Source organism: Manis javanica, chromosome 11 (genome assembly GCF_040802235.1).
Source record: "Manis javanica isolate MJ-LG chromosome 11, MJ_LKY, whole genome shotgun sequence".
Taxonomy (NCBI): Eukaryota; Metazoa; Chordata; class Mammalia; order Pholidota; family Manidae; genus Manis; species Manis javanica.
Genome location: NC_133166.1, coordinates 30,039,045 through 30,053,488, shown reverse-complemented (window position 1 = coordinate 30,053,488; position 14,444 = coordinate 30,039,045). Strand labels below are relative to the sequence as shown.

General features: G+C 45.1%; 1 protein-coding gene across 3 annotated transcripts in view; it reads left to right on the top strand.

Moving 5' to 3' along the window:
• The window catches only part of DENND5A (DENN domain containing 5A), a 103,883-nt gene extending 100,171 nt beyond the window's left edge, over positions 1–3,712 (top strand). For 2 of the 3 annotated variants that reach the window (XM_037026326.2, XM_037026327.2), the window contains 3 exons: positions 397–520; positions 1,139–1,307; positions 2,695–3,712. In XM_037026326.2, the coding sequence (XP_036882221.1) occupies positions 397–520; positions 1,139–1,307; positions 2,695–2,878 (477 nt within the window). In that variant the 3' untranslated portion in view covers positions 2,879–3,712. The remainder of the gene's footprint in view (positions 1–396; positions 521–1,138; positions 1,308–2,694) is intronic. The other variant, XM_073216165.1, reaches the window with a different exon arrangement.
• The last annotated feature ends 10,732 nt before the right edge of the window (positions 3,713–14,444 follow it).

Genomic DNA, 14,444 nt, shown 5'->3' with positions numbered 1-14,444 from the left:
AACTGGCTTGAGATTGAGCAGATTTCTTCTTTTGGGAGTCTCTGCCATGGGTTACTTTTATTTTCTTTACACACTGACAGCCCAGCAGAGGCCCTGGGTCTTTAGTAAACAGTGTGTATTCCTGTCCTCTTCTGGATTTGCCTGGGTCTCCATGAATAATGGCCATATTAGCTTTGTCCCTCTGGTGGGGACCTGGATCCATTATCTGTTCATTCAGCAGCTGTTCACTGAGAGCTTCTCTGAGCCAGGCACCATGCCAGGTGCTGGGGGGTATAGAGAAGGTCCCTGCCTATGTGTGCTGCCCTTCCATCTGTGGGCTGTGGGTTTGGAGATGCAGTGGTGGGAGGGCAGCTTGGCTGAGGTAAACCTGACACTCTCCCCTGTATCCCAACATAGAGGGGCAGTCTGACACTACTGCTTTGTGGAGAATGTGGCCTTGTCTCAGCCCTGGAACAGGCTTTCCAGCATGGATTTAAATCACCCCGCCTCTTCAAAAATGTCTTCATTTGGGATTTCCTGGGTGAGTTGGACTAGGGTGTAAGGGCGGCAAAAGCATGCAGAGACATGGAGACTCACCAACACACGTGTGCTGACTGCTGGGAACTGCCGTGCTTAAGCCAAATCTTGTGACTCTCAGATTAGACCTGTTTTTTGTGACCCTGGCTCTTCTCGAAGGTAATGACAGAAAGCCCACCCCACTCTTCACCCCTCACCTGAGAACTGGACAGAAAAGATTCTTTCTAGGTATCTATTATATAATCCAGGCCTAGTCTTGAGTCCTCACACTTTGTCCTTGTAGATCCAAAGGCCAGTTGATAGCATTGGAGCCAAGCCCTGTGTTGCAACCACTTGGAGAATTTTCATGCAAGAAGCTTTTCCCTCAATAATTTTTTTTTGATCTTCAGACTAGGGAAAGGACCATCTTTATATCAAGGGCTACATAAAGAAATTTAAAACATAAGGCTAGAGAACATAAGGATCATTTTGAAATGTGATCAGTCACATGAGAACATTCATATTACTCTCATTTAGTTACTTGCATCAGCATGGAGAGGCCCATGGCAGGTGGCTGCAGGACAGTCAGGATAGGTTGGTTGTGAAGGCCTTCGTCACTGGCAAGCTTTTCTCCTCCACACAGAAAAAGCACAAACCTATTATGAGACTTTGGAGCAGAATGAAGTTGTCCCTGAGGAAAACTGGCACACAAGGGCTCGGAACTTCTGCCGGTTTGTCACTGCGATCAACAACACTTCCCGCAACATCGGCAAGGACGGCAAGTTTCAGATGCTGGTGTGCTTGGGAGCCAGGTAACTGTAGCCTTGGCCCAGGGGGCCTGGCCGCCAACCTGGGAGGAGGTGCTGCAGGGGTGGGGAGTAGCTACCAACCAGACGCTCCTAGGCAGGTGAGGCATGTATGTGTGAGCTTCTGTGGGGTGGGGACGAGAGTGTGTGTAACTGGGTTAGAGGAGCCAAGTTGGATGGGAAGGAATAAAGTCACCCCACTGATGAAATGTGAAGCAGAGTACATCTAGTCATTCTTTCAACTAATATTTGAATGTGTCAGGCCTTACAGAACGTGGTGGGAATAGAGCTGAATAAAACATGGTCCCTGCCATTTAGGAGCTCACTTGTCCTACTTAAATACAACACAAGGCAGAAGGTTGAGAGAGTCGAAGAAAGAAGCACTCATTCCTATGGGATGCTGAAAATGTAGAGAAGGATCAGCGAAGGCCTCAGGGAGGAGGTGGTATTTGAGGTGATCCTTGATGCAAGGGTAGAAGTAGAAAGGGAATTTGAAGGAGACAGAAGTAGCAGAGAGGCCGCAGAGGAGGAAAGGATGTGGGGTTAGGAAATAATAGGCGGAATGTGGGAAGGGCATTGGTAGGGAACAGTTGAAAGGAGGATAGGGGCTTTGAGGAGCTGAGTCCTTCTATTTTAGGACAGAGTTGTTTATTAAAGGGACTGAAATGATACTGATTTCATATCATGGATGGTATACACGAGAGTGGACAGGTTTGTTAGGGGCTATTCCAGTGGTCAGGTAAGAGCACAAAGCCCAAATAAACTTAATACAGTAGTTTATTAGGACCACAGAAAGGAAGGTGTTGGCACAGTTGTTGAAAACAGATTCTGGAACCAGATCACTAGGTTCATATCTTAGATTAGCCACTTACGAGCTGTGTGGTCTTGGATAAACTACTTAACCTCTATCTATCTTAATTTTTTCATCGATGGAGTGGAGATAATAATAGTAGTGAACGCACCTACCTCATATAGGGTTGCAGTGAAGGTTAAATCTCTTATAACAATGCATGGCACATGCCAAGTACTTTGTAGATGTTTGCTCTTGGGAGTGGTGGGTGTGCTCTGGGAGAGATTGGCTGTAGGATGGAGGCAGCGGTGCTGACTGGACCTGGTACCTGGTTGGTTGGGGTTTGTCTAGAGAGGGAAGGGAGGAGGAGCAGGCCTGGTGACAGGTGACAGGGCCAGTTTGGGTTAGGTTGGATTGGTGTTCCTGGGGTTGGGTAGCCCCCAGGAGGAGCCTTTTAAAGCTATGTAGGGCTCTCTGCCAAGTACTGTTAGGGGAGGGAAAGCTGATTCAGGGTGTGATGGAGCACGTTTCCCCTTGGCCTTGCACTGACAGTTTCCCATCCCTTTCCCTTCTGACACATCTGGACTGGTCATCCCCTACCAGAGATCACCTCCTACATCACTGGATCGCCCTGCTGGCTGACTGCCCCATCACCGCACACATGTATGAGGATATGGCGCTGATCAAAGACCACACACTTGTCAACTCCTTGATCCGTGTTCTACAGACATTGCAGGAGTTCAACATCACGCTGGAGACATCCCTTGTCAAGGGCATTGACATCTGACTTTCCAGCATCAGCTAGCAGGGCCGAGGGAGACTCTCCTGCAGCTCTGATCCTTCTTGGACTTAAGCAAGTCATGCAGGAGGCGGAGAGGAGGTGTACACTCACTGTAAAAAGAAAAGTAGAGGATTTTTGGAATAAATAATCTATTTTAGAGTTTATTTGCTGATTTGCTTTTTACACACTTTCATGTGAAAGAGTGATAGAAAGAGGGAGATGAGGCTGGTGCCGCTTATTTTGAAGCTGGTGCTCTCCCTTGCCGTGGCTGCGAGCTGGAGCCCACGGCTTCCCTGGACTGAGCCTGCAGCTCCTAGCGCAGGGCGGTTCTGCTTCCTCTCTCTGCTGTGTTAATGAGGCCATTCCACAATTGTTTTTAAACTTATATTTTCTATATTAACATTATAATGGATATTTGGCTTTCCCAGGCTACACACAGGTGTGCTGAGCAGGAAGCCCCACTCTCCAATCAAAGGAATTTTTAGTAGTGCCTCTATGAGCACTGATGAGTCAGTCCCACATATGTTCTTTTTTTTTGTCAGTATTATTTGGGAAGGAGACATGCTGGGATGTATCATCATGCAGAAAATCACATTTCCTCTTGGCACGCAGCTGCACAGAAGTAAATATAAGCATGTTTTAACAGGTTTTCTTTTTCTTCCTTTTTTTTAAACATATTATTTATTTAACCCTCCATTGTGTGTTTTAAGTTTTTTTTTTAAGGGAAGAAAAAGCTTGTCGCAGTCTAACTGGCTCTGTTATTATTGTTAAATTTATGTTGTTTTGCAATTTAGAAACCAGCTACAGTATGACCCATTTAATAAAACACCTGAAACAAAACTGCATGGGTCCCTGACTTTCATGGAGGTTGTGAGCACCGCCCTGGGGAGGGTGCAGTTTGGTGTGTCTGAGAGGACCAGGCTGCAGCACCACTTCTCTCCAGTCCTGGCTGGCTGCCCGGGATTCCCCTGGCATGGTGTCTCCTGAGTCCCTCCCACTGCAGTGCCAGGGGCTTTCATAGATGTCAACTCAGATGGCTCTTTGAGAGGGATGCAGGCAAGGGTTATACTCCCACTCTGTGGAGGAGGTGGCTGAGGCACTGAAGAGGCCTGGCCCAGGTTGCAAAGGTTGTTATTGACTGAGACAGGGTGGGCCATTTCTTGAAGGGTAAGGAAGATCAGGTGTGGGCACATAGGGCATCTGAGATCCTGTCTGCCCATGGTGAAAAGAAGCTTTTTCTTGAGAGAAGGGTTTGCTTTTCCCAGGAGAGCTTTTACCAGGTGATAGAGTTTGATGAGTATCCTGGGAACCAGCTTCATTTGGTTTTATTCTTCAACCAAGCCGCTGGCAGGAAGCTCCAGAAGTATAGCCTGGTGAAGCAGAGCACCTCAAACCTGTTAATGTCTCCTTTCTTGCTTCCCTAATTCTGCTTTTACTATTTCTTCTGCATGAAACGCCTCCCCTGGAGCCCTCTTCCTGTTCATTGTTCAAGATTTGCTTCAGGACTCTCACTCTGAAGTCTTCCCTAATTCCTCCTCAAGCACAGCTAATCATTCCCTCATTGTGTTCCTGTGGTTAGATGTTGGCACCTCCTCTCTGTGTTGTCATTGCCCGCTTTCATGTTGGGCCACTCCCTAGACTGTGAGCTCCCTAAAGGGTGTTAGGGTTTCCTCTTCACCTCCATCCCTGCTGACTGGCAGGTGGCAAGTGCCTGGGCAAGGCTGTTTGAGGTGAAGAAAGGAACTGGAGGCTTTGAGGACAGCCTGCAGTGCAACATCTTGCCAGCAGGGGGAGGGAGTGTGCCACAGGAGTCAGCAGCTTTTATGGACGGAAGGAGTTTGGCAGTGCCTCTGGGGCAGGAAGGGGGATTCCTGGCTGGGCAAGAAGGGCAGCATGGAACTCATGGTATGTCTGTATGTCTGTTGAGGGCCTAGGCCTGAAATGAGCTTAAGCCAGGTGCTTTACACATACCTCTCCCTTTTGTTCACAACTGCAGTTGTAAGGCAATTGTAGATAACTCAGAACATTGAAGCTCAGAGAGGTTTAGTACTTGCCAACAGCCACACCTACTTAGTTTGCAATCCCCAAAACTGTCTCACTCCAAGCTTGTAGCTTTTTTCCATTGACAGCTACTCCCTTACTTGATTCAGGTCTCTGTTCAGATGTCCTCAGAGACCTATCCTGCTCACTTTCTATCCTTTTATGCTGCTTTATTTTCCTTCTTAACACCTACAACTTTTGTACTTTTTGTTAATTCTAAATGTAAGTTTTATGAGGGAGGGACACAATCTACTTTGTTCGTGATGTAGTAACTGGCACATGGTAGGTACCCTCTAAGTACGTGAATAAATGAATTCATTGATAGTGGTTAAGGTCACAGACTATGGGGCCAGAGTCTTTCTGTTGAATCCTTGCTGTGCTTTTGTGACCCAAGAGCAAGCTACATAACTTTCCCAGGCCTCGGTTTATTCACCATCTGTAAACTAGAAACGATAATAGTACCTGTTGGGAACACACACATACCTGGGATGGTATCAGGTGTGAAGTAAATGCTTGCTAAATGGTGGTGGTTGGTGTTACCCTATTGTATCAAGCACTGTCCTGGTTGCTGAAAACCTAGATCCACTGTCCTCAAGGAGCTCAGAGGGAAGTGCTATGGGGGAGTATGACACCAGGGGAGGTATTGGCTACGATGAGTTGTGCTTAAGGTGGAGGACTGTCAGAGAGGTGGACGTTGCATATATAGAGAACAGCCTGAACAAAGGCAAGAAGATGTGAAGGTGCCATCCAGCTTGTAAAGCCTAAGGACATCCAATGCTAGAATCAAGCCTGAGATGGGGAGGGGAGCAGATCTGTGGGCCCTGTGTCCACAAAGTGGGAGACTAGGGCCTTGAATATTGCTGATGCTCAGTAGATGTGAACTGAACAAATGAACACATGATGTGAGCACAAGAACCAAAGCTGTGTCACATGTGTGTGGTGCTTCTAGTGCACACTTTCCACCTGTGAAGCCTGTTACTGCTGCTTTGGGCCCTCGTCTGATGTGAGAAATGGAAACTTGTGGTCTGAGCACTACTGCTAGGCTGAGACATGACAAATGCATGTCTCACGTGCAGTGTGTGACTTAACAAGTCACTGATAATGTGCTCAGAGCCCAAGGGTCTGATTCACTACACAACAGATGTACCCCGTGATGGGGGCATGTATCCCGCAAGTGAGGGGAGGAGTATCATTTAGATCATTTAGGGAATGTGGCAGTACTACTCTCCTACCTTCTTCCAGCTTTTGGGTGCTGATTACCTGAGCCAGTGCTCAAGCCAGTTCCAGTTAAGATGACCCTTTCTGTATGTGGTGGTGGGTCTAACTTGCATAGCTGTCCAGTGGGCTATGGTTCTGTGTGGTGGGTGTTCAGCACCCAGCACTTGGTTATGCTTCATCTGGGGGGCGGGGAAAGCGGGGCAGTGGCATTGGGCAGCCAAAACAGCAGAGGAGCAACACCCTTCCCAGCAGATGACACTGAGGTGAGTGTGAAACATGTTTTATGAATCAGGGCTCTCCTGGGACCACTATATCTCTGCTCCTAACATCTGATTCTGCTGTGAATGTCTCACCTACTGTGTTTTGTTTCCTAATCTGCTGCAAATCCTTTTGGGAATGACATGTGATAGAAGAGAACAGATAGAAGAAGCTCAGTATTTCAAGGACACGCGAGTCAACCGCTTCTCCGGCAGCTCTGGGTAGATCAAGAGCGTTTCGGTTTGCTCAGCCAGCCCCGCCTGCTGTGGCTCTGCACCTGCTCTAATTCAGTGCTTCTCAGACTCTTGAGATTTCAGGGACTGGTAAATAAGCAAGTAAGCAAATGAACTCAGTGAATTATTGTAGAGTGAGCGTGCTTGTAGCTACCATCCAGATCAAGAATAGAGCTTTACCAGCCTCCCCAGAGTCTTCCATGTTCCTCTATTCCCCATCCCAGCCCCAGATGCCTCCCTCCTTCCAACTTGACCTTTAGAGTACTGCTTCCTTGTTTCTTTATTGTTTTATCACCTGAGTGTACATCATAGGGATAGGTTAGTTTTACTGCTTTTTTTTAAACTTGATACTTTTTTTTTAGACTCTTAATCTAAAGGGGCCCCTTTATCCCTTTCTTCTCTTTACAGTTCATCTGTTGAAGAATTTGGACCATGCTGGTGGTGCAGTTGAGTGTGCTGCTTTATCCTCAGCATTTCCTGCAAATCAACTAGACCCAGAGGCCTGACTTGCCTCAGGTTTAATCCCTGAGGATTCAGTGAGACTCTAGATGATCTGCCCATTTATCAGGAGGCCGATCATATTTGGAATTCACTTTCTTTGATGTTAGCAGCCATTGTTGCTCAGTGCTTCCATCCTGTAAGTAATTCACTGGGGAGTTGCAACATGGGGATAATCAAATCATTTTGTTCTCATTTTTTAGGTGGAAAAAAATTATAAGAAGATGCTCTCCCTAATATGTTTGATTTCTCAGAGTTTGTAGGGGTAAGGCAGGATAGGCACTTAATCATTTTTGATTTCTCAGAGTTTGTAGAGGAAAGGCAGGATAGGTGCTTAATTTTTTCCTTCTACATACTCACCTTTTAAGATAATGAACTAGCGTGATACCCTATTATTCTCAGAAGGTGGCTGTTTTAAAAAATATTATGAACTCATGGATTTAAATGTATTTGATGGGTTTCATTCTGTTGCAATTATTATCTTTATTGTCCCAGCTTGGCTATTGAGAGCCTCTTCAAGCTGGCTCTTGAATTGTTTGATATGACCCTGGTGTTTGCTTTCTGATATTTGAAGATGTCCCAGGCTCATCTTAATGCATTTTCTGTTCCAGACCTAAAGCCAGCTATTTCTCTAAGAAGCCCTGAGTCTCACATGTGTTTTACCTGGTACAGTATATAGGCAGCCCTGCCATCTTCTGTTGTTCAGGCTCAGTTGTCTCTGCCAAACAGTGACTCTTTTCTTATCTGCTGGTCCTCAGACACAAGGAGTCCAGAGTACCCTGGTGGGAGCCAGAGCTTGTAGTTCAATGCACTGGGAACACAGAATGTAGTTCTTTGTCCCCTGGCGAGTGTGCTCTCTTTGAGAACCAGTACTTCCAACCCTGCAGAACCCAGAGTTGCAGGAACAGGAAGCATAGTGTCCTTCAGTGGGTCCTTGGAAGTGATGGTAAGTGAAGCCACTTCTTCTGCCCCTTGATTCTCAGATCCATGTGTTGTTCTTTACAGGCGCAGCAACCCCCACAAGTCTGATTTAATGCATATACTAGATCCTGAAGGATGGCACCTCATCCTTACAGATTATTACCTTAAATTTTTGAAGGTAGTGCTTCTGTGCCTTTAGTAGACCATTCCATTGATTTTTGAGGTTGGCAGCTTTGGATGGTGCTCTGTGTGTATATAAAACCAGTAGATCCTAATACCATGGACCTACTCCCTAACTTCCTTCACTGTGAAGTGTTCTGCTTGTACATGGCTGGATGCTATGCTGGAGGAAATTCCATACCTAAGCATCAGGGACTTGCTAAGCTTCTGGATATTGGTGCTGGCTGAGGTTCTGTGGGTAGAAAAGGAAAACCTATTCCCAGAACAGATCTCCATACCTCTGATGATGAATGAACTGCTGGCCTCCCAGGATGAAAGGGGCCTGATATAGTTGATTTTCCACCATGTGGCTTGTTGGTCTCCTCAAGGAATAGAGCCATATTTTGGGCTCAGCGTTGGTATCTTCTGCTGGCACATGGGACATTCAGAGGCAGCAGTAGCTAGATTAGCTTTGGTACATGGAAGTCCATGCTGTTGGGCCTGTGTGGTACCTCCAGCTTTATCATTATGACCCAACACCATTTATGTGCCTGTTGTGTCAGTTCCAGGATGACCAGTGATGAAGTGACTAAGTCATTTAATCTACTTAATCGTTCAGTTATCTTCTGTGGTAGATACTCTCAGGTGGGTGCTAATGTGTGATACAAAAATCTTCATACTTTGTGCCTACTTCTAAATGTCCACCCCCATGCCTCTACCCCACATCTTCTTGTTCCCCATCTTCCAGACCTTTTCCTCCCTGTCTGCTGACTAGCCAGCTAGACCATTGGCCACTGCCCATGAATGTATACCTAGCCCCTGTACATAGCTTTGCTTCCATAACCAGGCAGACTGTTTGAAGCTCTGCTCATTGGAAATATTTTCCTTTGCTTCCCACTGTCTTTCAAGGCAACCGATGAATGTGACAGTCATGTAGCCATTGTCTGTTTTTATCTTCTACCCACATACCGAGCTGACCCATCAGTAAACTAAGCTTAGTTACCATATTCATCTTCCAGTGAACTGCTAGCTGCACCCAGCTTTATGACTCGGTATGTCTGTCTGACAGAACCCATTCAAACAGGAAGTTTTTCATATGTTGTGACTTGATGCTCATGCAAACATTTTATCTAAACCAGGGCCTAGTCACATGCCATGTTTCTCAAAACATGTTTATCCAAAGGTATATAATTCTTTGCTGCACTTGGCATGGCTTTTCTCCAGAAGCAGGGAACCACTTTGCGATTCTTTCACTGGGGCTTCCAATGAGTTCTGTCTTTACCTATCTGGGACACTTCCAACACTATAGTCTGCTAGATCATATGACCCAAATGACAGGCTATTTGCTTAGCAGCTTGGACCTCTTGCAGAGCCCTCTTCTGCTTCAAGCCCCACTCAAAGCTGGCAATTTTCTGTGTCACTAGAGAAGAATTTCTAGGAGTGGAATGTATGGCCTCCAGCACCCAAAGAGGCCTTCCAGGTGCTGTGTTTCTTCTTTGTGATTGACGATGCAAGAGACATCAATTTATCTTTTAATGTGAAGAGAATATTCTGGCACACCCATGAGCACTGGATACCTAAAAACTTAAATGAGGTAGCAGGTCCCTGAGTCTTCATAGAGTTTATCACCTACCTTCTGGAGCACAGGTGTCTTACCAAGGTCTCCAATAAACTAGCCACCTCTTGCTTTACCCACTCAATCACCATGATGTGGTGTAGTGGATCTGTATGATGTTCTGTGGGTTGTCCAGATGGTCCAAATCTTCCAGAACTATATTGTGACTGAAGGCAAGAGAGAGTAAACGTAGCTCTGGGGAAAACCTGTACATGAATAGTGTTGTCTGTTCCACATGAGTGTGAACTGTCCCTGATTCTGTTGTTCCACTGGAGCAGGAAAGAACACATTCACCAGCTCAATGGCCTCATACTATGTGTCGGAGGCCTAACTACTATATTCTAGCAGTGATAGCTTGTCCAGCACAACAGTTACTATTAGGGCTGGTCCTTGGCTGAATGGTGGTAGCTTACAGTCATTCTCCAGGATCCATCTGGTTGTCCAGGGACCAGACTGGAGATATAATAGGGACCACCATCCCTGCATCCTTTAGGTCTTTAATAATGGCTTTAATTTGTGCCAACCTCTTCCCTCACAAGTTGTGGTATTGTTTTTTACTTAATATCTTGGCTAGGTGGGGGTAGAGAAAAATTTCAGAGACTTTGGCTTGGCTTTCCTCATTACAATTGCTTTGATCCCCAAACTGAAGACTCAATGTTGGGGTTACTCTAATTGTCAAGTATATCAATTCCAATTGTACACTTGGGGATTGGGGAAATGACCATTTGGGTGGATGTGTAGACCCTACCACAGTTGGGCTTTAGCCAGGACTCTGTTTATTACTTAGCCTTGGAAATTCCCCCTCTGACAGGGGGCTGTGATGATACATTGTGTTTGTGTGTTAATGTCAGCTCAGACTCTCCAGTAGTCCTTGAAATGTCTGGACATAGGTGACATAGATCCTCTCTAGATTCTTGGAGGAATCTTTAGGTATATACTCATCACTGAGTCTTGTGGACTGGACTCTCCTGCAGTCAGTGGGCTCTGGATCTAAATATTGGCTCAGATCTGGGAACTGGGCAAGGGATCATGACTTTCTTTTGAGATGAGCACCCTCTGTTCCCCCATTCTTGCCTTCTCCTGGTGGTAGATGTTTAGCAACTCTCTTATTGGCTTTTTTACTCCTAGGGACATCATGTTCTATTTTCACAACTCCATGTTGGTTGAGCTCTCTTGGCTACCTTTCCAACCTTGCAAGGCTTTAAGGTAATTTTGGCCTCCTGGCATCTAAGCTCCACTACCTGGCCTCTGTTACTTTGGACCCTCATCAATTCCATGGCCATTTCTGAACCAGCTCTTTGATTGCCTTTCTATCAGCCCTGGCTTCCAGAAGAGCCATCACTGACTGTCTTTGTGGAGCTGGTCTCTCCTCACCAGTATTTTCATGATACCTTGGGGCACGGTGTGCTCTCTAGGCTGCTCCATGGAACATAACCTCTGGTGGATCTTTTAACCTCAGGTAATATATCAGCTATGCTCCCCCTGCTAGGTTCCCTTGAAGGAGCTCTGAGTGGCACATTTCTATGGCCACTACCCCATTATAAACTAAATGCTTTTCCTTATAACCCTCACTTACTACTAGTTCTGCAAGCAACTATATGTTTACTGCTCTTCCCTAGACATTATCTCTCCAGTCATTTGGTTGTCTAATGCTTATTCTTTAATGAATTCCTTAGGAAGGACTCATAGGAATATTATTCTCAGAGTTCTTACATATTGTTACCATCTGTTTCTGTTTTACTTGAAGGTCAGTTTTGCTGGATATAAAATCCTTGTCTCACGTTCCCTCTCCTTGGTTATCTTAAATACATCTCTCTGTTTCTGGCATGAAGTATTATTGTCAAAAAGTCCAGTGACCATTTTATTTTTCTTAAGTCACATATCTTTTTTTTTGCCTAAACACTCATAGGATTTTTTCCTTTTTCTTTAAAGTTGAGTAATTCTACTAATATATATCTTGATTTGGTTGTTCTGGGTCAGTAATCTCAGGTATATGGTATATTCTTTCAGTGTATGTGGCCTTGGGTAGTTTTCTATTCACTGTGACCATAATACCCATCTTGGAGGAAATAGGGCTCTGGTTCAGGTGATGCTTTTCATGGTTTGACTCCAACTTAAAGTTTTAGGCACCATCTTGGCATTTCCTTTGCTGATGAGATACCCTCTTAGCTCTGCCTGGGTCTGCTGCCACACTACCCACTGACAGAAGGATCTTGTTCATAGGTAGTCCGGTAGGTTAGTGGTCCAGTCTTCTGGCCTGACACTTAAAAATTACAGAATGTTTTCATTTACTCTTTCATTCATTTATCCAACAAATATTTATTGAGTGCCAAGTATATACCAAACACTGTTCTAGGCACTTGAGAAGCAATGCTGAGCAAAAACTATACAGTGAAGTAAATTCCTGGAATTTACTATAAAATAATCCAAGGTAGGGGGAGTGGGTGGGAATATATAGGAAATAAGATTGGCAACAAGTTTCTAATTGTTGAAGTTGGGTGAGGTATACTGGAAGTTAATTCTATTAACTTCTCTACTTCTGTGTGTTTGAAGTTTTCCATACTAAAAAGATTTAAATACATATATGGTTGCTGTCTTTATGGAATTTACAGTCTAGTGATTAAAGAGAGAGAGATTAATTTTAAAAAGTCATACAAATGTCAAGTTGTAACTGTGATGAGTTCTGTGAAGATACCCAATGCTACGGGATCCCATGTGGGGGATTTGGCTGGTCACGGTGGTCAGGAGGACTTCCTTAAAGTTGAGTGTTGAAGTTACCTGGGCAGATGGGGAGGGAGGGAAGAACAATTTAGACAGAAAGAACAAGTGTCTGTGATAGGAAGGGGCATAGAGCACACAGGAGCCAAAGGCTGGTTTGTGTTGCTGGAGCAGAGGATGATGGGGAACGTGGTGAGAGTGAGGCCAAGCTAGAGCTGGAGCCAAACTGTGCAGGAGACCACCTGAGGGAGTTTACCTTTACCAGTAGAGCCCCAAGAAGTCATGCAAGGGTTTCCTGGAGGTAGGTGACATATTCAGATTTGCATTTTGAGGAAGGGATGTGAGAATCCTAATTAATGGCCACAGGAGATGAGAGCAACTTGGATTAGAGTCGGTGGAATTAGAGGTGAGGGAAAGGATTATAGGGGTGCTTCAGAGGCTAGACCAACAAGACCTGGTGATGGATTGGATGCGGGGTGAGAAGAGTTCTTAAGGAGGTCTCCTAGGCCTTCAGGGTACATAGTCTACAGTTTAGTTCACTACACAGACTTGGGCTTTTAGCCAGGCTTAAATATGTAGGGTGGTGTGTACGTCCATGCTCACAGGCTCCCTCACCTATAGGCACCCTCAAGCTGTTTTGAACTTCCTTTAGTAATATTAATTTTGAGGGAGGTGGGGCTGGCTGGGCACATGAGAATCCTTGATTCCTCCCTGCCTTTCCTTGATGCTGCCGTTTTCTCCAGGGCACGGCAGGCCCTGAACACTTCTGCTGTGGCCCTCAGGCTGGGGTTATAGTAATCTCAACTTCCAAAAGAGGTTTATTATAGGGCCTGACCTTTAACTTGAACTGCACAGGGTGGACAGTTGCAGCAACCTTGGAACTGTAGGATTAATTGTCGAGAGCCTGGTTTCAATTGCTTGATTGCTGAGCCCAGAGCTGGGCCAAATGTATCCCTGGTCCAAACTGTGTGTTACTTTCTATCTTGTGTTCAGACTCATGGATCTTGATTTGCTGCTGTATCCTTGGTAAGTTCTGGCCTTGGGGACAAGCAGTGTTTTCTCTACCCCTATGGTCAGTCATAGGCACTTGAGAAGCAATGCTGAGCAAAAACTATACAGTGAAGTAAATTCCTGGAATTTACTATAAAATAATCCAACGTAGGGGGAGTGGGTGGGAATATATAGGAAATAAGATTGGCAACAAGTTTCTAATTGTTGAAGTTGGGTGAGGTATACTGGAAGTTAATTCTATTAACTTCTCTACTTCTGTGTGTTTGAAGGCACTGTGTGTACTAGGCTGGTCTTTGAGTCTTTATGTTCCACTTTCCCAGAATGTTGCCTTTCTCAGTGATGTTACAACTGAGAACCAAAAACACAGAACACATTAGGTATAGGTTTTCCAATAAAGAAAACTTTAGCCAGGGTTACATAAGACTTTATAAAGCTTTCTGCTCTTGTGTTTGTGCCTCATTCAGTTTTGGAATTTGGAGGCACCTCTGGTGAGAGCTGGAATTGTGCAACCTCAGCTCACCACTGTAGCTCACCTGGTTGTGCAGTGTGCTAAGCTTAACCCTTTAGTTTCATGAGACCACATGGATTTGTACACTTTGTAACAAAAAGCAATCAGAAGTTGAAATGAAATTGGAGCTTGGTTTTTGTTTGCAAAAATGTCAGATTACTGAATTCACAATGTAGGTGGTTCTCTTGGGTAGTTCTTTATTTAGGATAAGACTGCTGAACCCCAAAGGCAGGCTTTAACCTGGGAAGGTTTGGGTCTTAGAATGCTGTGGGTCTCACACACTCAAGTAGTGTGTGGCTTCTTGTTTCTTAGTTGCCTCATATATAAAATGAGCACATTAGACTCATGGTAAATGCTGCAGATGAAATAGCCTAGCACATTAATGCTTTTCGA